General features: G+C 40.0%; 1 protein-coding gene across 1 annotated transcript; it reads left to right on the top strand.

Annotated features, from left to right (window-relative positions):
- Positions 1 to 3,832: 3,832 nt before the first annotated feature.
- On the top strand, positions 3,833 to 22,474 carry LOC100603301 (septin-7-like; the record flags this gene model as incomplete). The annotated part of the gene is made up of 6 exons (XM_030809008.1): positions 3,833 to 3,971; positions 6,755 to 6,857; positions 8,466 to 8,600; positions 14,534 to 14,651; positions 19,580 to 19,676; positions 22,398 to 22,474. Coding segments are annotated over exons 1-6 (669 nt in total), but the record flags the coding sequence as incomplete, so codon positions are not given.
- Between the last annotated feature and the right edge of the window lie 2,333 nt (positions 22,475 to 24,807).

The raw sequence follows: 24,807 nt of genomic DNA on the forward strand, positions 1-24,807 counted from the left end.
AGGTTGGCAGTGCTGGGGAAGGGAAAGTGTTATGGTAGCCCCAAGACTAAAAAGAGGCAGCAGAGGGAGCAGGGCATCATTCCTATTGAACTCATGCCGCTGCCTGAGTGAGGTGAGGGAGGAATGCACCCGAGTGATGTGAGGTAGAGAGGTGCGGTTCCAGGGTGGCCTTCCCCCTCCCTTCCTGCCATGTTACTCTGATCCCCTGCAGGTAAACCTTCCCACTTTGGGCTTAGGGATGCCGCTGAGGCATGTACTTAAATGCAGCCTCCCATGCCTCATGTCTCCAAGAGTGGGGCAGAGCAGGGAGGAGTCCTAGACAGAGGAGAGGCCAGGGCAGGAGGGAGTGGGCCTCAAACTCCAGGAGGGGGCCCTTCTCATGGGTCCTCTTTTCCGGTCTCTCCTTCCTTACCCCTGGGCTGATCACCTGGGGAAGAACTGAGGCAAGGTTTCTCATCCTCAGGTCTGAGGGGTTCAATTACCAGGCCCAAGTAGCTGGGATTACAGGCAAGCACCACCATGCCTGGGTAATTTTGTATTTTCAGTAGAGACAGGGTTTCTCCATGTTGGTCAGGCTGGTCTCGAACTCCTGACCTCAGTTGATCCACCCACCTCTCCCTCCCAAAGTGCTGGGATTACAGGTGTGAGCCACCAAGACCGGTCAAGAAATCCTTTTTTAAAAACGAGCTGGGGTCAGTGGCTCACGCCCAAAATCCCAGCAATTTGGGAGGCCGAGGTGGGTAGATCACTTGAGGTCAGGAGTTTGAGACCAGCCTGGGCAACATGATGTAACCCCATCTCTACTGATATATATATACGTGTATGCATATACGTGTATGCATATACACGTATATGCATACACGTATATATATACGTGTATATATATACATATATACGTATACACATACACGTATATATATACGTATATATATATATACATGTATATATATATATATACACATATACATATATATATATTAGCTGGGTGTGGTGTTGGGCACCTGTAATCCCAGCTTTTCAGGAGGCTAAGGCAGCAGAATCACTTGAACCTGGGAGACAGAGGTTGCAGTGAGCCGAGATCATGCCACTGCAATCCAGCCTGGGTGACAACAGTGAGACTCCATTGCAAAAACAAAAACAGATTCCATCTCAAAAATAAATAAATAAATAAAAATAAATAAAACAAAAAACGTGGTATGGCGATGAAAATACTGTGTTAAAGTTTCATAGAAAATAAAAGACCACTCAGATACAATAAGCTGTCTTTTTAGATGAGTATATTTGTTATTCTTATTTTACAGCTAAAGAAACCGGTTCAGAGAATGCTATTTCATTAGACAGTGTTGCATTTCTGGACAGTGCAGCTGAGATCAGACTTCGTGTGTAACTTCACTAGCCTACCAGGGTGCCTCTCGTAAAGGTAAGAAATCTAAATTTGGCCTAATATACAGTTTCCAGGGCAGCACTGGGTCAATTCTACATACAGTACTTCTATGTTCATCAAGGGAAACCTTAAGGGAAGGTGAAAATGCTTCCAGAAGGCAACTGGACACCAGCGCCCTTGTTTGTTGCCTTTGGGCTCTTCCTCTAAGGCCAATAGTGACCTGAAATTACTGGCTAACTCTTCCAATCAAGTGGACAAAAGGGTACCAAGGTCGTCAACATCAGACAAATTCACCTGAGGACCTATCTATGTGCTTTGAAAGACAAAACTGCTTTTGTAAAGGATACTGTATTTCAGAAAAACATAATCATATTAACAACTAATAACACTGTAAAATGCTGATGTGTTGAATGCTACTTTAAAAAAACCTGTTCAAATCTAGGAAAAAAATTTCTGATAGAAAACTACATATTGGTTGGGCGAGGTGGCTCATGCCTGTAATCCCAGCACTTTGGGAGGCTAAGGCGGGCAGATCACGAGGTCAGGAGCTCCAGAGCAGCCTGACCAACATGGTGAAACCCCATCTCTATAAAGATACAAAAAGTTAGCCGGGCATGGTGGCGTGTGTCTATAATTCCCAGCTACTCAGGAGGCTGAGGCAGCAGAATCGCTTGAACCCAGGAGGCAGAGGTTGCAGTGAGCCAGGGAGCCAAGATCTGCACCCCAGCCTAGGTGACAGAACAAGACTCTGTCTCAAAAAAAAAAAAGAAAAAAAAAAAACAAAGAAGGGAAGGAAGGAAGGAAGGAAGGAGAAAGGAAGAAAGAAGAAGAAAGAAAGAAAACTACGTATCAATTATCTAGCTAGCTAGCTATCTAGAGACAGGCTTTCATTCTATTGCTGAGGATGGAGAGCAGTGGGATGATCAGAGCTCACTGCAGCCTTAAGCTCCTGGCCTCAAGTGATCCTCCTGCCTCAGCCTCCTAAGTAGCTAGGGCCACAGGTGGACACATTTACACCTCGGTTTTTTGTTTGGTTTCTAGAGATACGGTTTCACTACATTGCCCAGGCTGGTGTCAAACTGGAGTCTCGCTGTGTCGCCCAGGCTGGGGTGCAGTGGTGCGATCTTGGCTCACTGCAACCTCCGCCTCCTGGGTTCAAGCAATTCTCCTGTATCAGCCTCCCGAGTTGCTGGGACTTCAGGCATGCACCACCACATATGGCTAATTTTTGTATTTTTTGTAGATACTGGGTTTCACCATGGCCAGGCTAGTCTCGAACTCCTGACCTCAGGTGATCCACCCGCCTCGGCCTCCCAGAGTGCTGGGATTACAGGCGTCAGCCAACGAGCCGGGACGAGCACTTTATGTTATTAAATAGCCTAACCCAAGCAGGGCGTGGTCCCTCATGCCTGCAATCCCGACAACTCTCATGGCCAAGGTGAGAAGATCGCTTAAACCCAGTTGTTCGAAACGGGCCTGGACAACATAACCAGACCCCCGTCTGTACAAAAGGTACAAAAATTTGGCCAGGTGCGCACCGCGCCTGGCTAATTTTTGTATCTTTTGTAGAGACTGGGTTTCGTCATGTTGCCCAGGCTGGTCTAGAACTCCTGAGCCCAAGCCATCCATCCTCCCGCCTCGGCCTCCCCAAATGCTGGGATTACAGGGCCCAGCCAGCCTCATGTTTTATTTAAGCGGTCCCTCCCTGTTGCACACTTGGATAGTTTTTTTTTTTTTTTTTTTTTTTAGACAGGGTTTACCTCAGTCTGGCAGGCTGCAATGCTGTGGTGGGATCATAGCTCATTGGAGCCTCGAACTTTGGGGTTCAAGTAGCTGGGGGGCTGAGGTAGGACTACAGAGATCTGGTCGCGCCATATTGCTAGGTTGCTCTTGGCCTGAAGGGATCCTCCAGCCTCGGCCGCGCCCGGACATAGTCTTCTAGTTTTGACCAACATAAACACTGTGCTTGGTCTGAGTTTTCAACTACCCTTCTCCAGCCAGCAACACACAGGACCTGGCGGAGAGGCCGTGGTTACCAGGCTACACGCTGAGGAGAAGACTGGCCAGCTGCAAGAACCGTGCCGCCCCAGTGACGTCGCCGAACGCCCGCGCCTGTGACGTCACCGAAGGCCCACCTCTATGGCGTCACCAAGGACCGCCTCTGACGCGCAGCCAATCGGAACTCGCGGAGGGGCTGCTGGGGGCTTCCAGGAGCGCGCCTGTGCGGACGGCTGGCTGCAGGCGGCCAGGCGGGCTGTAACCCGCCGCTAGACTGGCGCTTTTGTGTCCGGAGGCTTCGGCCTGGCCGCCGTCGCCTATAAGCTACGAGGAGGAGCTTTACGACTTCGCCGGGCGCAGCAAAGGCCAGACTCTGCGCGAACAGGCGCCACGCGCCAACCGGCCGGCACCTGGCGGGCACCATCGCACGGGTGGCGCAGAAGCTCCTCAATGGCCAGCGCCAGCTGCAGCAGCGGCCGCGGACTCGCCTCACCTGAGCTTGGGTACGTGCGCCCCACAACACCTCCCCCAGCCAGGGCCCGGGGACCCCCGGGAGCGTCCCCCCTCTACCTGGCGCCGCTCATCCTGGGTGGGGTCTGTCCCCTCTGAGGCTGCCCCTCATTAGGGAGCTGCACCCCCGAGCTTGACTTCTGAAGGCCCTTTGCTTTAGCATTAAGCCTTTGAAACTTTGTAGCGGGTTAGAAGGGGCTAGAAAACGAAGAAAACATCTTTTAAAAAATATAAGCGATCGGCGGGGCGCGGTGGCCCACGCCTGTAATCCCAGCACTTTGGGAGGCTGAGGCGGGTGGATCACGAGGTCAGGAGTTCAAGACCAGCCTGGCCAGCATGGCGAAACCCCGTCTCTACTAAAAACACAAAAATTAGCCGGGCGTGGTGGCGGGCGCCTGTAATCCCGGCTACTCAGGAGGCTGAGGCAGAGAATTGTTTGACCCCGGGAGGCGGAGGTTGCTGTAAGCCGAGATCGCACCACTGCACTCCAGCCTGTTGGACAGACTGAGATAACATCTAAACAAACAAATATATGTATGTATTTATATATATGCGATCGAGCCTGGGAGGTTGAGATTACAGTGAGCCGAGATTATATAAGCAATCAAGCACGGGAGGTTGAGGTTACAGTGAGCCGAAATTGTGCCATTGCACTCCAGTCTGTGTGACAGAGGGAGACTGTCTCTAAAAAATTATGTGTAAGTGAGAGCTTTTCTTCCAGCGCTCATGCTCAGATTGAAGAAAGTAATTGGGCCAGGACCCATGGCTCACGCCCGTAATCCCAACACTTTGGGGGGCCCAGGCCGGCGGATAGCTTGAGCTCAGGAGTTCCAGACTAGCTTGGGCAACATGGTGAAACCCTGTATCTACAAAAATACAAAAAATTAGCTGGGCGTGGTGGCACGCGCTTGTAGTCCCTGCTGCTTGCGGATCTGAGGCGGGAGGATCGCTTGAACCTCGATCCTCGCTGCAGCCTCCACCTCCTGGGCTCAGGCAATCCATTTCAGCCTCCCAAAGTGCTGGGATTACAGGAACGAGCCATCGTGCCTGGCCTTACACTATATTTTAATGCTTTTTTTGAAAATGGAAACTTTTACAGGCAATTCACTTCTTCAAACTAATGATAAGGAAATGATGCTGTTCTGTCCTGTTATGTGTTTTGTTTGCGTGTATGTGTGTGTGTGTTTTTCTTTTTTGAGACAGGATCTTGCTCTATTGCCCTGGCTGGAGTGAGGTGGCGCAATCATGGCTCACTGCAGCCTTGACCTTCGGGCTCAAGGAATCCTTCCCCTTCAGCCTCCCCAGTAGCTAGTACTACAGGTGCATGCTACCACACTTGGCTAATTCTTTTTTTGACATGGAGTATCACTCTGTCTCCCAGGCTGGAGTGCAGTGGTGCAACCTTGGTTCACTGCAGGCTGGTCTCAAACTCCTAACTTCAGATGGTCCACGCACCTTGGCATCCCAAAGTGCTGGGATTACAAGTGTGACCCACTGTGCCCAGTGATTTTGCTCATTTTAGATACTAGAACTTTTTAATTTAATTTTTTTTTTTTTCCTGAGATGGAGTCTTGCTTTGTCGCCAGGCTGGAGTGCAGTGGCGTGATCTTGGCTCACTGCAACCTCTGCCTCCTGGGTTCAAGGGATTCTTCTGCCTCAGCCTCCCGAGTAGCTGGGACTACAGGTGCGCACCACCACACCAGGAGTTCAAGGCTGCAGTGAGCCATGATCGTGCCACTGCACTCCAGCCTGGGCAACAGAGCGAGACCGTGACTCCACAAGTAAATAAGTCAACATCATATGATCTGTACCAGGGTACAGGCAGGTGCTATTATCCCCACTTTCCATCCTCAACTCTGAGTTGAGTCATACATCAAACTCTAGTAAAAAGTGGCATGCTCTCAGTCAAAGGGGCAAGCCCAAACCACGTGGAAAGGATCTTATCTCTCTTGAGAGCTAATATAAAAAGAATTCCTCCTAGATATAAGCATTGTGACATCAGTTACTTAGGCTAAACATGCCTATTATGCTAAGTGAATTATTAACAATAAATACTTTAACTCTGTGCCATGTTAATTATCATAATATGATTTACGATTTGTTTTAACCTTAGGTTATATGTACCTCAAAGCCATTTATATTTCGGTATACTTTTAATGGTTACTATACACTAGACTACGTGTATTGGACTAGAAATGGAGAGTCAAAAAGAGTATGTGATCAGAGTAGAAATTATGGCCTAGCTTCCTTCGTGTCTACCTCCTACTTCAAGTAGAAGCAGTAGAAAAAGTAATTACCTAAGATTTTTTGGTCTGGTTTGTGGAGAAGCACCCTTATATTTAGGCTGATGGGTGGCTAAATTAGAAAGTATTTTTTGTGATTTAGAATTTTATACGGAGATGTTCATTGTGATTAATTATTCTTTGAATTAGCAGATTTTTGCTTTTTATAGCTGCATGATTTCTTGTTTATTATTCATTCATTGTTGTCTATTAATAAACAAAAACTTTTATTTCACTGAAACAGCGATATATAATCCAAGTTGGGTTTTTTAATAACGACTGACTTTTTTCTTTGGGAATACATTACTGTTAAAAATGTAGATTATTAGATACATTATTTTTAATGAATATAAGTGGTATAATTAGAAGGCTGAAAAGAATCCTTGGAAACATTAGTTTAATTTGATAGCTAAGAAACTGAGGACAAGATACTTATTCTTTGTAGCATATTTTCTAAAGTCATTTCATTGTCTCACCAAGAAGTACTTGCATAAAGCCAGTTCGATTCTAGCATCTGCTGAATATTTAAGGTTGAGTAAAGTGGGTGAGTTTAACAGATATTTTCCCTTATTTCTTTTAGGCGAATGTGCATTGGGAAAGTCGACATTAATCAACTCATTATTCCTCATAGATTATCTGCAGAGTGTCCAGGTCCTTCTTGCAGAATTAAAAAGACTGTACAGGTATGGATATTAGTATTGTTAATTGATGATAAGCTGAAATAATATTAATACACACAAAGCACATGTTGTAACTTTTATTATGCTTCCTTAGAGGTAAGATGCAAACTTGCCCTTAGCTAGTGTAAGATGGTAAATATGACTTCATCAAATTAAAAAAAAAAGGAGAAGGAGTACAGTTAATCAGAAGAATTATCTTGACTAGAACTTTCCAAATTTGTCCTAAGGACTCTCCTGGAGATGACACTGTGACATAGTAACCAATTCCCCTGGAGTTGTGTTATCTAGTATGATTGTCATTTGCCATATGTATAAATCAGTTAAAATTAATTAAATTAAAAATGCAATTTCTCATTTGCTCCAGATACATTTCAAGTGCTCAACAGCCACATGTGGCAAGTGGCTGCCATTTTGTGCAGCACATATATGAAGATTTTCATCATTGCAGAAAATTGCGTTGGACGATGTAAAGAAAACATGATTTACAGAAAAGCTATTGTTATTTAAATACAGTGTTCTATATTAGTCAGTGGGATAATACCATATCATAGTTGAATGGCAATAGCAATTCTGTAAGCTCCCAAGGTATATATGATCTAATTTACTGCTTCTCAGTCTTTGCTATGCATTCCAATCCTGGGTATCCTGTTAAATTTAGTTCTTCTAGTAGGTCTGAGATGGGCTGTATTTCTACATTTCTAACAAGAACCCAGGTGATACTGATGCTGCTGGATGGTAGATCACACTTTATAGAGCAAGGGGCTAGACTCTAGATGTGCATTTCTTATTAAATGCTACAGCAGCCTGTAGCCACTTCTCATCTTAGCAAAGGTCACCTAACTTCAAGTAACATGACTTGGGTTCGTATACGAACTTTGCCACTTATTTGATAAAGTTCTTTAACCTCTTTAAACCCATTTACTTTTCTATAAAATGGAGATAATACCTATCATAAAATTGTTTTTAAGACATACTCTAAAATAATGTAGCTAGATAGAAGAATTCTCAGTATTGTAAGAAATTTAAAACTGTTTGCTTTAATTTTATCCATTTGTATAAATTCTATCTCAATCCTAATTTAAACCTGTTATTTAGACCTTCAGTTTTTCCATAAGTCCTAAGTGAAGAAAACAACTATGAAATTTTAGTCTGAAGTAATTATCTTAGTATTTTATAAATAATATTTTTATTTTTGTTTGAATTCACATTGTTTTTGAGGTATTTTTCTGTCAACTATTAAAACTCCTAAGTTCATCATGAAGTTTTTATATTATTTAAAGTAATCTCTCATTTGAAATTTAAAGCTGAATATAATTGTTCTCATATTATGAAGTGTGTTATTAATACACTTAGTGCAAATAATATGCTAATAATTTAGCTGTGTTTCAACAATAAATAGTTTATTTTCTTTCATTTGGAACGTTTTGAAGTAATGAATAAAGATTTATTCAACATAATTTATATTTTTGAATATTTATATAGAATAACTGGACATATCTTCCACTGATAAATTCATTTTGCCTATTTGAAAATATCGATTATTGTCCGTTAACAGTCATCAGTTAATTCATATTTAGAATTGCAACTTAATTGTTTATTTGCATTCTATAGCTGGCAGCCTGTTATCGATTACATTGATAGTAAATTTGAGGACTACCTAAATGCAGAATCATGCACGAACAGACATCAGATGCCTGATAACAGGGTGCAGTGTTGTTTATCCTTCATTGCTTCTTCAGGACATCGGTCAGTACCTTGATACTTCTGATTCCTTTTTGTTGTTGTTGCTTACTGTTACCTGTATGTGCATATTTTAGTAATCTTTAAGTTTGTGAAGTACATACAGCTATACCCATTATGAAGTACCAAATTTCATGTAGAAATGTCTTAGTTGAAAAGCCTTTTTAAGTCCTGTATAAGCTAAGTGATTTTACTCCTTAGTTCTTTATTCATAAGGATTTTCCCTGCTTCGTGGAAATAAACAGTGTTGCCACCGTGGTTTGAGGTCTCAATGTGGCAAATTTAGCTTTCATGTTGACCACTCTGCTACTAATTGAACGACCAAATGAAGAGAAGTAGCCATACCAGTTAGACCTACTCAGAATCAAAGACGCCATTTATTATAAGTCTCGTAAGAGATGGTTATCAAAAGCACTTGCATGCCAATGCTTTCTTGTGCCGTTTCTTTCTACAATAAATCTATTTGGCTTCTGTTTCACCTTAGCTGTCATAGACATGTTGTTTAGGTATCATATTGTCATTACTAACTTTTTGTTTATTAGGGCATAAGACCTAAGAATCTAGACATTAATCTGATGTGATTGTTCTATTATAGTTAGCCTGTACTCCCTTTTTTTGTTCTTTGTACTTCCCCTTTATTTTGAGTACATATATGTGTCATTGACAACTGCAGATTTTTCCAGTTATTCTTCCTCAGTCTTCCTTTGGGTAAGTAACTCAGCATACATAATTCAGCCACCTGATAATTGTAACTCCACCATCTCTCCACTGAAAGGACTGTAGTAGCATCAGGCTAAACAGCATTAAGTTATCTAACACTCACATTACAGTAGTAGTGTAAACCAATTCCTTCAAGTATACCTTTCTCTTCTATTTTTGGCTTCTCGCTCTCTTTTTTTTTTTTTTTTTTTTTTTTTTGTAGATGGGTCAATGCTCATTATCACTCTCGATGGACAAGGGAGCCTTAATTATATATCTACATGTTTGCACTTTCAGATTGGAGTGGGTAAAAATGTTTCTTCTTTTATGTTTAATACTCTTTTTTATTTATTTATTGTTTTTGCTATGCCCTAGGCCATTACATAACTGAAGACTCCCACCTTCAGGCAGGATTGCGTAGTACATGTTTGTAACTACTTCACATTGCCTTTTGTTGAGGTAATTTCAGTTTTTATTATTATTATTATACTTTAAGTTCTAGGGTACATGTGCACAACGTGCAGGTTTGTTACATATGTATACATGTGCCGTGTTGGTTTGCTGCACCCATTAACTCGCCATTTACATTAGGTATTTCTCCTAATGCTATCCCTCCCCCATCCCCACACCCCACGACAGGCCCCGATGTGTGATGTTCCCCACCCTCTGTCGAAGTGTTCTCATTATTCAATTCCCACCTATGAGTGAGAACATGCGGTGTTTGGTTTTCTGTCCTTATGATAGTTTGCTCAGAATGATGGTTTCCAGCTTCATCCATGTCCCTACAAGGGACATCAGCTCATCCTTTTTTATGGCTGCATAGTATTCCATGGTGTATATGTGCCACATTTTCTTAATCCAGTCTATCATTTAACGGTGTTCTCAGTTTACATATTTAAATCACTAAACTGACTCTTTGACTTAAAAGTCTCAAAAAAAGTAATCTCAAAAATACAGCACACTGTATAACCTTTTATGAGTATTTATGTAGCTTCTTGAATTTATATTTTTAAATCTTTCTCATTTAACTTGTCAGGGGCTTTTCCTGAAAGCCAGCTGAGTGAAATCTTAACCTGCAGTTAAGTCAATAAAATTTGTCAGCTTTATAACCAATTTTATTATTTTAGATCTGGACTCTCTCCAAGTTTAGTAATTCTCATGAAATCACATTCCTCCCATCCCTTTGGGGAAAATTTTATTTCTTAAAATTGCATGGGAAATGAGAGCTTTTTTAAAAGAAAAATATTTTATATTCAAATGATATCTAGTGGCTTTGCACCATTTCTTATTTGTCACAAGGGGTAAGATGTTTAAAATTGCTTTATCTTATATATAAAATGTACCTTTGAATAATTTCTCAGTTTTAACTATTTATGGAAATGGAGCAAAGTTTTGCCCATTGGTACATGATATTGTGGATTAAGTGAAAGAATATGAGGCCGGGTGTGGTGGCTCACGCCTGTAATCCCAGCACTTTGGGAGGCTGAGGCAGGCGGATCACCTGAGGTTGAGATTTCGAGACCAGACTGACCAACATGGAGAAACCCCGTGTCTACCTAAAATACAAAATTAGCCGGCCGTGGTGGCCCATGTCTGTAATCCGAGCTACTCGGGAGGCTGAGTCAGGACAGTCGCTTGAACCTGGGAGGCGGAGGTTGTGGTGACCCGAGATCACACCATTGCACTCCAGCATGGGCAACAAGAGTGAAACTCCTCCTCAAAAAAAAGAATATGACACAGAATTTTATGTATAGAGTTCCAGATACCCTGCTCACTACAGACTGAAATTCCATGCAGTCTAATACATTAATCAGAGCCTTTCCATCTTGTCTGGGTAGTCCCTAGGTTCCCTTTTTAGAGGGATTTGTTTTTAGAGTAATTATGAATTGGTCCAACCGTGTACTTTCAGTGCCTCCTACCTCCCTCTACAAAGTATGAACTGCATGCATGGCTAATTTATTATTTCAGTTATTATTCCTTCATGTGCATTGTTCCCTATTTTGTAACTATTATTAAAGTAAAAAACTGACTTGGAACATGAATTTTAAAATAGTGTTTTATCCTTCAAGTATTAGTTACCACTTTTAGAAAAATTGGTATCATCCAGTGAGTTTTATACAGGATTTTTTTCCCTTAGAAATACATACATACATACATACAAAAAAAATTTATCATTTACCCTGTAGTTGTTTATTATGCTGTAGACTTTGAGGTTAAATAGTCTTTTCTCTCTAGTGTGGGTTTATCTTCTAGAAATGATAAAGGATTTTCTATTGCTTAAAAACAAGATTTAAAAACTAAATTTGTTGATGAAAAGACCAGCCAATATAAAACTAAATGGAAAGAAGAAAAAAATTCAACCAGAATGTAATATACATGTGAACTAAATGTTTTTTGTTGCTGACGTTTTGTAGGCTTCTGAAATTTAATGAGACTTTTACAAGGTTTACCTTTTCTCCCTAAAGTTTAATTTTTAAACTGACTTCAATGTTTTTTGACTCTGGTTATATTTAAGAAGTTGATTTCTCTAATTTCCTTATCATGTTTATTTTTAAATATCTTTCTCTTTAAAAGTTGGGGTATTATAATAAGTATTCAGCAAGTATTGATTTGTGTTTAAATATAAAATCTTGTTATTTGGATTTTAATACTTTATATTAAATGCCTTTAAGATTTATTAAAATTTTAGATTAACTGAACTCTACTTTTTTGTCACTGGAATAATAATCAGGCTTGTATCTGATGTAATAGCTTAATAAGGCAGTGACAATTTAAATTAGTCATGAGTATAAATTGAAAAACCATAATTTAGAAATCTGAGATTGAATAATTCATGGCATTTCTATTTAGTGTTTTATATAATGATTAATAAAAAGAAGCAAAACTTAATTCTTTTTTCAAAGATGGATAGGTTCAGGCCAGATGCAGCGGCTTACACCTGTAATCCCAGCACTTTGGAAGGCTGAGGCAGGGGGACCACCTGAGGTCAGGAGTTCAAGACCAGCCTGGCCAACACAGTGAAACCTTGTCTCTACTAAAAATACAAAAATTAGCTGGGCGTGGTGGCGGATGCCTGTAATCCCTGCTACTTGGGAGGCTGAGGCAGGAGAATCGCTTGAACTCAGGAGGCAGAGGTTACCGTGAGCCAAGATTGTGCCACTGCACTCCAGACTGGGCAATAAGAGTGAAACTCAAAAAAAAAAAAAAAAAAAAATTAGTTGGGCATGGAGGCACACTCCTGTAGCCCTAGCTACTTAGGAGTCGAAAGTGGAAGAATTGGAGGCTATGGTGAGCTATGACTACACCACTGCACTCCAGCCTGGGTGACAGAACAAGACCCTGTCAAAAAAGTAAATAGAAATGGATAGGTTCATTTAGTTAGCACTAGTGAGGCAAGAACACAGTTTACAGATAATATAAACAGTGTTATTCCATCCACACACTCTTTTTCATTGTGCTCCCTATTCTCTGAATGCCAGTGTCAAATTTCAAGGGATTTAAGACAAGGAGAATTAGAATAGGCAACTATCTTAATTCTCCATGTTTGCTTTCTCCCCCTCACTGTCTCTTTCTACCACAATGAAGTACATACAGTAATCTTTGCTAGTAAAAAGACTGGACTATCTTATTAGTCTTAGGACTCTGATCCCCCCAATTTTAATATATATGTTTCTCTTTCTTCATTTTAAAATGTCAGTCAATTCAATTATTAGTATTAGTCAATACAGTTAATAACAGAATGAGACCTTTATTTCATTTTTCTCATGTTTTTATAAAAATTAAGGAATACCACTTTAGAATGGTAGTCCTTTTCAAAATATTTCTAGTGTCTTCATTTATTCTTGTGAAACATAAAATTTTAGTCCACAGTGTATTCTCGATTTGAGGACTTTGGTTCTCATTTAGAATTGCTAAAGGACATAAGGAAAATCGCAGCAGCTTACTTTTTTCTCAGCAAATATTTGGGCACCTTCACGAGTGTTAGATACCGTGCTAGGTCCTGAGGATACAGATGAATGAGACAAGGCCCTCGCTGCAAAGAGTATTTCAGTGAGAAGATGGGAGAAACAAATACAGATGCTCCTCGACTTGGGACAGGGTTACATTAACCCATCGTAAGTTGAAGGTACGTTTGATACACTTTGCCTACTAAACATTATAGCATAGCGTACGGTTGGACAAATCATCTAACATAAAGCCTATTTTGTGATAATGTTTTGAATATCTCATGTAATTTATTGAATACTATACTGAAAGTAAAAAACAGAATGGTTGTATGGTTTCTATTCAATGCATATTGCTTGCACACTATCAAAAATTTGAAAAATTGTTAAGTGCAATCATAGTGAGGAAGCATCTGTATGCAGGCAGGCAGTTACTGTACAGCACATTAAGCGTTGTGACCACATAGAAATATGCCTAGTCTTAGGTTGGAGAAGGATTCCCAGTGGAAATTGGATCATAAACCAGTGTCCTGAGGATGAATAGGAATTAGCCAGGCCAAGGAGAAACAGGATGATAATGGAGGGTGTTCCAGCCAAGGTAGTAGCCTGTGGCGAGATGTCAAAGTATGGTGCTTTCAAGGAATTGTAAGAAGTTCAGAAAGGTTGGCACATTGGAAGTAGGAGGCAAAGGAAAGGCTAAGAATGCTAAGAGATGAGGTCAGCTGGAGAATCTACGTCTTCACAAGCCTCGTAGGCCCTACTAGTTAGTTAAGGCATCTGGTCTTTAATAAGATTTTTGGTCAGGGCATAACTTAATAAGATTTGGATTTAGAAAGACCACTATGACTTCAGTATGGATGGTTTGTATTACAGTTATTCATTCCAAAGGTCTTGGTGGCCTAGACTAAAGTAATGGAAATGGAGATATACATACATATATATGTACATCTATACACATACTATATATATGGGAAGAGGATTAGAGGAGGGGAGGAATCCTAGGTTTCACACTTGAGTAATTGGGTAGACTGTAGTGCCATTCACTGAGATAGGAAGCATAGAAGAGAGAAAATGGGGTTCAGATGAGCTTTTGATTTTAAGGAGCCCATGGAACACCCAGGTAGCATATCTACTGGGTAAAGACAAATCTGGAACGTAACAGTGAGATATGGGCTGTGTATGAAGATTTGAGAGTCAGTTGACCAATTGAAGGTAATTGAAATCTAATTGAGGATGTGAAGAATCTTGTTCTCCCAGACTGATCAATTCAGTCATATTAAATACTGTGTGTTTCAGACTTACACCATTGGATATTGAGTTTATGAAGTGTTTGCATGAAAAAGTGAATATCATCCCACTTATTGCCAAAGCAGACACACTCACACCAGAGGAATGCCAACAGTTTAAAAAACAGGTGAGCAGGATGTGTTAACTCAGGTTTCTTATACCATTCTCATAATTTGCAGTTTTTACTATTTTTAGTATAATGTGTTGCAATCCATTCCTCTTACTGCTTTACTGTATTGTCATTTATGCTGTATTAAAAATAACTCTTGAATCTTCTGCCTTAGTTTTCCCCTCAAAGCTCTTACTCATTATCATAGTATCCTTATCCTTTGTCAGTTTTTAAATATGGTTGTTTTAAGTTTTTTTTTTTTTCTTTTTTTGAGACAGAGTCTCGCTCTGTTGCCCAGGTTGGAGTGCAGTGGTGTGATCTCGGCTCACTGCAAGCTCTGCCTGCCAGGTTCACACCATTCTCCTGCCTCAGCCTCCCAAGTAGCTGGGACTTACAGGCACCTGCCACCACGCCCGGCTAATTTTTTGTATTTTTAGTAGAGACGGGGTTTCACCGTGTTAGCCAAGATGTTCTCGATCTCCTGACCTCGTGATCCACCTGCCTTGGCCTCCCAAAGTGCTGGGATTACAGGCCTGAGCCACCGCGCCCGGCCTTAAGTGTTCTTTAATAACACCCCCACACAGACAATTTCTCCCCATACTTTTTAGAATTATTTTCTTAAAATGAATTCCCAAGAAGTGGATTATTCTTTCAAAGGCTGTGATTATTTTTATGGGTCTTTATCTCCCCCACTCCCCATTTTGTCATGGTGCTTCCCCACTAAAACAAATTCATCTTATAAAGCGTACATCTGTTTCACTGTGACTTTGCCAGCATTGTTATTTATATTTTGAAAACCTTTTGGGAATGAAGTGGTACCTAATCATTTATCTTTTCCTTTTATTTTCCAGAAAGGCTGAACATTTTAAAAACAAAGTTTTCTTTTCCCCTTTTTGTAAACACCTGTTCAAATCCTTTGTCTTTTTGACCAGTAGCACTTGGTATTGCCCTAATTTATTGATATGGGTTCTTTTTATTCTGGGTATTTAGTTCTCTCTCATTTTCACTGTATTTTTTATGTTTTTTCTTTTGCTGCTTATATCCTATTTTTGTTTTCAGTGCACTTTATAGGATATTTATAGTTTAAGTTATTGTTCAAACCCATGACCCTAAAATTAAGAGTCTCATGCTGTATGACTGAGCTAGCTGGAAGACCGCTAAACTGTTTCTCTAGACTCATGTCTAGTTGTCTCAGTAATATTGAGTTATACAGTCACACATATTTCTAATTTAATTGTGTTTGGTTCATTATATATTACATTTTATGAAATGTAGGGTCAATTCTGGAACCTTTCTCTCTTCCAGTAGTCTTTATTTTTGGCCAGTAGTATATTGTTTAAGCCACAGCAACTTTGTATAATATTTAAAAATAGATTGTAATTATCTCTATTGTCCATATAGTACTGTTGTAACAAAATATTTTGTTTTTCACCTTTTTCAATATGAATTTCAGAATACCTTGAAACCTGTTATTAAAAGCCTGTTAAAATTTGCTTTGAAGTTATGCTAAATTCATATAAATTTTCAGAATGTTTGAGTATGTTTTTACTGTATCTAGCATTTTTCTGTTTTACACTTACCCATTTCCATTTTTAGTTTGTAATGTGCTAAGTTTCAAATACTATCATGTAATACATTTCTCTTATTATGTATTTCAATTTGGATTTGTACTGATAAAAGTAAAAAAGATGAATATGAAGTGACCTCTTCTTTCAAATTGGTCACATTCTGGTGGTTGTACTCAGGTCATTTAATATACAACCTCTGACTAAAACCACTGGTTTTAGAGCCAGCTACTATTATTCGTTTTTCTCATCATGTATTTTCACCTCATTTATTCTGTTTTATTTTGTTTTTTTTTTAATATATATATGTAGCTACATATCCTAATTGTAAAATATATGTGGTTCTATTTTGTTTCAGTGACAATTTTATTTCTGTTTGCTTCTATCTAGTATAGTAACCATGTAACACAATTTGTTCAGGGTCCTTTTATAGCTACTGGGAACCTCTGCCATGAAAATTGCACCAAAATATAAGTATAGGCAGGGAAGCTAGTTTTAGGTATATTCGCCATTGGTTTGTTATGGGCCCAAGGAAGGATAGGGAGTTGGAAATTATTTGGATGTCTATATTCTGTTTAGAATTTGGAGTGATTTTGGACATGATAATTTAATTTGAACTAGATCCTTCCTGATGTTATTATTAAGTTGTCTCCTTTAGTTTTCTGCATTCTCCTTATTAATTCTTGATTTCTAGGGTGTGTTTTCTCCCTGTGTCCTTCCCGAATCTTGTAACTGTTGCTCCTCAGTTTGTGTGTCTGCACATGTACACGCAAGGATTTTTCTGATGAATGTGCAGGGAGCAGTGGTTTACTTAGTTTTACTTTACTTTTGCCAGATTCTACTAAAAATTTTAGGTGAGTTTAGCCCTGTTTATTCAACTAAATAAGACACTTGGGGATTTATATTTAAAGGAAAAATCTCAGTCATTGTAAATAAATGACCTACAGTCATTATCGTGGAAATCAATCCGAGAAATCCCTTTCTGGAGTTTTACATCTTTTTTGGAACTCTTTTGGTATGATAGCTATATGACTTTAACACTTCTGAAGTAATTGGACTTGGTGTTTATATATCAACTTTACAGTTTAAAAAAAAAGACCAGCATAGTACTTTGATTTTAGATTATAATTTTGCATCATTAAAAAACAGTAAAGGATCTGGAAACAAGGGGACATATAGGAATCTAAGAAGCATGTAATAAACATAAGACTAATGGACTAATTATTAATGTACTAATTATGTATGGTGCTCTTTGGCTGACTACTTCTTCCATTTTACATAATGAAAGAAATCCAAGAACATAAAATTAAAATATATGAATTTCCAGAAACAGATGATGAAGAAGAAAATAAACTTGTTAAAAAGATAAAGGTAGGTTCATTCCTGTACATACACTAAAGTAATCTGAGACCTTAAAAACATACTACAACGTCCACAGGAAAGATCAAAAGTATCAGTGTTTTAAGTAGTCGGCTTACAAAATGCCTAGGGAGATTTAATGTTGAATTCAAATTTAAAGTTAACTTTGAAGATTAGCTAGTATATATAATAAGGAATTGTATAAACTACTGAGGTGAATAACAATCCTTATTTCAAATTGTTTTTAATTAACTGGCTTTCATATTATTTAATTTTTTCCCTCCTAAAAAATAAGTGATGAGAAAGGAAAGGAGAGAATTCCTTCTGTTATGTTTTAATTGCCAGACAAAAATGTGTTTCTTTTGTCTTTATAAAAGCCAACCAAAATTACAGCTAGATAGGAGGTATAAGTTCTGGCATTCTGTAGCATTGTAGGGTGGCTGTAGTTAACAGTAATTTAGTCTCTATTTTCAAATAGCTAGAAGAGAGGATTATGAATGTTCCCAATACTGAAAAATAAGTGTGAGTTGATAAATGTGCAAATTACTCTAATTTGATCATTACATATTTGTATACAGGTATCAATACCATACTGTACCCCACAAATATGTACAATTATGTTTCAATTAAAAATAATAAAAACCAACCAAAAATTTACATCAAAATAATTTTCTGTAGTTTAATTTATCATGGTTTTCTAAGTACTTTGGCCCTAAAAACGGTATACTGAATAATGGCATTATGTAGGCAAATACCTTGGAATAATGAAATGCTTATACCTCGCCAGTGAAGAATTTCTGCAGTTGTATGAAATGGCTGGTTATATATTTCTGGGAGCCACAGAATTGTGAAGGGCTATGCATGGATGAATACAAATCCAGTCACCTGGATTTGAAATTCATGGTTAGAGCTTGGCAAATATACTATTCCCTGCTTTAGGTACTGTTATAGTTGGTTCATGATTAAGTAGGCAGGCTAGTCATTAGCCTCCTTTTTTTATCCCCAAATGCTTTTCTATATATATGTGTATATATACGTGTGTATATATACACATATATATACACACACACACATATATATATATATATATTTTTTTTTTTTCTTTTGGAGACAGAGTCTTGCTCTGTCACCCAGGCTGGCGTGAAGTGGCACATCACGGCTCACTGTAAGCTCTGCCTCCCGGGTTCACGCCAGTCTCCTGCCTCAGCCTCCCGAGTAGCTGGGACTACAGGCGCCCACCGCCACGCTTGGCTAATTTTTTGTATGTTTAGTAGAGACGGGGTTTCACCATGTTAGCCAGGATGGTCTGGATCTCCTGACTTCGTGATCCACCCACCTCGGCCTCCCAAAGTGATGGGATTACAGGCGTGAGCCACCGCGCCCAGCCAATGCTAATATATTTTTTACCTTTTTCCTCCCAAGTATGGGACAACTTTCTGTAGTGATTTTTAGTAAATAATTTGCCCAGTATATTCTTGAATATTCTTAACTTTAAAGAGGAAATTTGGCAGGGCGCGGTGGCACATGCCTGTAATCCCAGCACTTTGAGAGGACAAGGCGGGCGGATCACGAGGTCAAGAGATCGAGACTATCCTGGCTAACATGGCGAAACCCCGTCTCTACTAAAAATACAAAAAATTAGCCGGGCATGGCGGCATGCGCCTGTAGTCCCAGCTGCTGGGGAGGCTGAGGCAGGAGAATGGTGTGAATCTGGGAGGTGGAGCTTGCAGTGAGCTGAGATCGCGCCACTGCACTCCAGCCTGGGCGACAGAGCGAGACTCCATCTCAAAAAAAAAAGAGAGAAAATTTAATTTTATTTATTGTTTACCTTGTCAGTAATATAATGTGATGTCATTTTACTAAATATTCGTTAAGTGGCCTATAGAAACTAATGCAGAAACTATCAAAAGTTTCTATCAAAATTGTTTTTTTGGCTAATCTGTTGAGTAATGTAACTTTTTTTATTCTTGAATTTATGAGGACTACGGAGATGTATTTGAACAAGAATACTTTGTTTTATAGTACCGTTTACCTCTTGCTGTGGTGGGTAGTAATACTATCATTGAAGTTAATGGCAAAAGGGTCAGAGGAAGGCAGTATCCTTGGAATGTTGCTGAAGGTAAGGTTTTCTTCAGTGAATGACTTTCTATAAGATCTCAAGACTGTGATTAAAAATTAGTATTTATAGTAAGTAGTATGGTATGCATACTGTATTGATATAGCCTATATTTCAAGGACAGTATTGATTTCAGGTTCTTATAGTCTCATTTTCCTCTTAAGTATATTCATATTTTTCAAACCTATATCCTACTAAGTCAGGTAAGTATGTGTTAAGTCCTAAAGCTGTAGTATAGGTTGAACATTTTTTTTTTTTTTTGAGATGGAGTCTCGCTCTGTCACCCAGGCTGGAGTGCAGTGGCATGATCTCAGCTCACTGCAACCTTTGCCTCCCGAGTTCAAATGATACTTCTGCCTCAGCCTCCCGAGTAGCTGGGACTATAGGTGCGCACCACCACACCTGGCTAATTTTGGTATTTTTAGTAGAGACAGGGTTTCACCATATTGGCCAGGCTGGTCTCAAACTCCAAAGTGTGTGAGGCAGAGTCACTTAGAGAGCCAGTCTCCTCATCTTGACACAGTCTTTAGTGCAGGGCTGACCCTTTGAGAATTTGTAGTTGTGGAAGCATTAGGTGATAGCACCTCTGACAAATACCTTGACACTTCTGTACAAGGAACTCCTGCCTATAAGTGATAAAAAGAAAGCAACCCCATTTTTTAAAAAAGAGAAGATTTGCTATGAAAAGGATATTTGTAGAATGGGAAGTCACCAAGGTTTTGACCACAAAATGAGAGCAAAATGTTCCTGGTAATTAGAAATAAGACAAATGCACATTCAAACTACAGTGACTACTTCTTCATGACTACTGGACTAGGTGACAATTAGAGAGCTGGTGGGGCTGTGGGAGGCCACATGCTCTGTTGGTGGATAGGTGGACTGGTACAGCCATTGTGATGTTACTCATGCAAATTATATATATGCATACACATGCCTCAGCAATTCCTTGCCTGGTATCTATCTCAGGGTCCGTAATGGGACTTGTACAAGGAATTTTTTTTCATTATGGTTTATGGTGGGGAAGTTGGAGGATTCCTGGGAATTCATTACTAGAAGTGGAGATGTCGGGATAGGCAGGGGTCATACAGTTTGGATATTTGTCCCTTCCAAATCTCCTGTTGAAATATGATCCCCAATGTTAGAGGCAGGGCCTGGTGGGAGGTGATTGGATCATGTATAAGTTCATTCTCACACTGCCATAAAGATACTAGCCAAGACTGGGTAATTTATATATAAAAGAGGTTTAATTGGCTCACAATTCAGCATGGCTAGGGAGGCCTCAGGAAACGTACAATCATGGCAGAAGGGGAAGCAGGCTCCTTCTTCACAAGGTGGCAGAAAAGAGTGTGAGCATAGGAGAAACTTGCCAACACTTATAAAACCATCAGATCTCATGAAAACTCACTATCATGAGAACAGCATGGGGAAAACCACTACCATGATCTTATCACCTCCCACCAGGTCTCTTCCCTTAACACCTGGAGATTACAATTCAAGATGAGATTTGGGTGGGGACACAAAGCCTAACCACATCAGATCATGAGTGTGGATCCCTCATGAAAGGCTTGGCACCATCCTTTTGTGATAAGTAAGTTCTCACTCAGTTCATGTGAGACCTGATTGTTTAACAGAATTTGGAAACTCCCTCTTCTCCCTCACTTGCTCTCTCTCTTGCCACGTGTTATGCCAGCTCCCTCTATATCTTCTGCCATGTTTGGCAGCTTCTTGATGCCTTGCCAGGAGCAGATGCTGGTGCCATGCTTCTTGTACAGCCCACAGAATGATGAGACAAATAAACCTATTTTCTTTTTAAGTTATCCAGCCCCAGGTATTTCTTTAAACAACACAATAACAGACTAACACAAGGGGTAATATTCAGCTGATAGGCATGATACAGCCACACAGGTTGTTGAAATAGTGAAACAGTGTCCTCATGTCATGTGGGTTGATAACTAGCTGCTTCCCAGCCTAATAAATGCCTCTCCATCTTCCCTGCAAACCTACCCTAACCTTTCCTGCTGCAGCAATTTAAGATTAAATTCTGAATTTCAGGAGCCTCTGGGACCCAGCTCCAGCCCAGCATTGAGGCAACCTCCACATTAGGTCATGCCTATGTTGTTCAAGGGTTAAATATTTTGTACATTAACAGTGTGGAGGGGTCAGCCACAATAAATTTATACCATGGGTTACTAGGCAGTAGTTAGAAGCAATGGCTGTAGATACAAGCTTATATCTTTAAAAAAAAAACTAGTTCTTATGCAAATGAATTGTTCTATATTAGTGTCATTTACAGAAATTAAAAATTGCATGCACACAAAAAAATGTGCACTTTGTAAAACACATTCAAAAGGTGAGACACACAAACGATACATTAAAATGATTGTTTAGGGAAGAAAAGAGAACTGGAGTGAGTTGTGGCAATTAAAAGCAGTGAATGAATGAATGAATGAATGAAAACAAGATAGGCCATGCACAGGTCCAGAGGACATATCATGAAGTAAGGAGTATGGCCAACTCAATCATCTTCCCCTGGAGTTCGAAGTGAGAAAGCATTAGCTAAAACATAACACCATGAGCCAGGCACTGTTGAAAGCACTTTGCATATACGAACTCATTTGATCCTGACAACATTCCCAAGTCTGTCCAGGTCCTATTTGCCTTTGGATCCAATCCTGGCCATTTTCCTCTCTCTGCTGTATCCTAGCAGTGTTAACCTTGTTCCAGTGGCTTCTGGAGCAGCCAACATTGAACAACCAGAGCAGCAGAAGAAAAAGGTGGGAGAGTGGTCCTGCAGCTGGTTGGTAAGCCATCTAAAACATGCATTGGGGACTGTGTTAATTTCATAGCGCTACCATCAGATATACCACCGATTTCATGGCTTAAATCAATACAAATGTCTTATTGACATTTGGTAGGTCAGAAAACTGAAATCGGTCTCACTGTGCTAAAATCAAGGTGTCAAGGAGACCATGTTCCTCTTTCTGGAGGCAGTAGGGCAGCGGTCCCCACCTGTTTTGGCACCAGGGACCAAATTCATGGAAGACAATTTTTTCATGGACCACAAGCAGTTGGTGGGGGTGGTAGTTTCTGGATAATTCAAGCACATTACATTATTGTGCACTTTATTTCTCTTATTCTATTATTACATTTTATTTCTATTATTACATTGTAATATATACTGAAATAATTATTGATGGGGTTGATGGAGATAGTGACAGATCATCAGGCATTAGACCCTCATAAGGAGGGGGCAACCCAGTTCCCTCGCATGTGCATTTCACAACAGGGTTCACGTTCCTGTGAGAATCTAATGCCACAGCTGATGTGATGGGAGGTGGAGCTCAGGCAGGAATGTGAGTGATGGGGAGCAGATGTAAATTCAGATGAGGTTTCGCTTGCTTGCCCTCCACTCACTTCCTTCTACTTGGTCCAGTTCCTAACAGGCCACGGCCTGGGGGTGGAGGACCCCTGCCCTAGGAGATCAGATATTTCCTTGCCCTTTTCAGCTTCTAGAGGCTGCTCATGTCACATTTCTCATTTCATAGCCCCTTTCTCTGTTTTCAAATCCAGGAACATTGCATCTCTCTCACCATTCTCCCATAATCACAGCTCCCTCTCTGACTTTTTTTTTTTCAGATGGGGTCTTGCTCTATTGCACAAGCTGGAGTGCAGTGATGCCCAAATCCTAATTCCCAGAACGTGTGAATATGTTATCTTACATGGACAAAATGATTTTGCAGATGTGATCAAGGTTAAGGACTTTGAGATGAGGGTATCATCTCAGATTATTCAGATGGGATATTATTCATAGCTCACTGCAGCCTCAACCCCCTGTGCTCAAATGATCCTCCCTTTTCAGTCTCCCAAGTAGCTAGGAACTACAGGCATGCACCTTGATGCCTGGCAAATTTTTATATTTTTCTTTTGTAGAGACAGTCTTGCTATATTGCCCAGGCTGCTTTCAATCTCTTAGGCTGAAGCGATCCTCCTGCCTCAGCTTCCCAAAGTTCTGGGATTACAAGCGTGAGTCACTGTGCCCAGCCTCTCTCTCTGACTCTGACCTCAGCTGGAAAAGTTTCTTTTAAGGATTCATGTGATTAGGTTGAGCCCGCCTGGATAATCTGAGATAATATCCTCATCTCAAAGTCCTTAACCCCTTTTGTCCATGTAAGATAACATATTCACACGTTCTGGGGATTAGGATTTGGGCATCTTTAGGGGACCATTATTCTGCCCTCCAAAGAGATGAACAGAAATATTTTGGGGTGAAATGATGCCAAAGGAGAAACCAGGGTAGAAAAGAAGGGAATATGCCACTGATGTTGGTGTCCATGTGATGTCTAGTTCAAACATTGATGAAGTCTGCCAACATTTGGGCTGTACTTAGAATAGAGTCATTTGCAGAAGATCAAAAAAGATCTTCTTAACCGGGCATGGTGGCGGATGCCTGTAATCCCACTTAGGGAGATTGGAGTGAGCTGAGATCACACCACTGCACTCCAGCCTGGGCAACGGAGTATGACTCTGTCTCAGACACACACACACACACACACACACAAATAACCCCTGCCACCAAAACCGCTATAGAAACATATATTCAGTCATGCGCCACATAATGACACTTGGGTCAGTGATGAATTCTATGACAATGCTCCCATGAGATTATAATAATGCATTTTTGCTGTTTCTTTTCTATGTTTAGATACAGAAACGCCATTGTGTTACAGTCGCCTACAGAATTCGTGCAGTCATATGCCAAATAGATTTGTAGCCAAGGAGCAATGGGCTCTACCATATGGCCTAGGTGTGTGGTCGGCCCTACCATCTAGCCTTGTGTAAGCTCACTCTATGATGTTCACACAATGATGGAATTGCTGAACAAAGCATTTGTCAGAAAATATCTCTCTTTTTAAGTGATGAATGACTGCAGTGTGGTTAAAGCAAGACTCCAAAATAAATTCTTAACTTTGAATATTTTGTAATAAAATAAAAAGGTGAAAATAAACAAAATGAAGCATTCTACCTAAAATTTAAAATAAAGAAAATAATTACAGTGTCTACTTAAACAACATGAAACCATGAAACCTAGCAATAAATGTATTTTAGAAGAGACTAATAGCATAACTAAAATATT

This window comes from Nomascus leucogenys, unplaced genomic scaffold (assembly GCF_006542625.1).
Source record: "Nomascus leucogenys isolate Asia unplaced genomic scaffold, Asia_NLE_v1 001448F_36437_qpd_obj, whole genome shotgun sequence".
Classification (NCBI taxonomy): Eukaryota; Metazoa; Chordata; class Mammalia; order Primates; family Hylobatidae; genus Nomascus; species Nomascus leucogenys.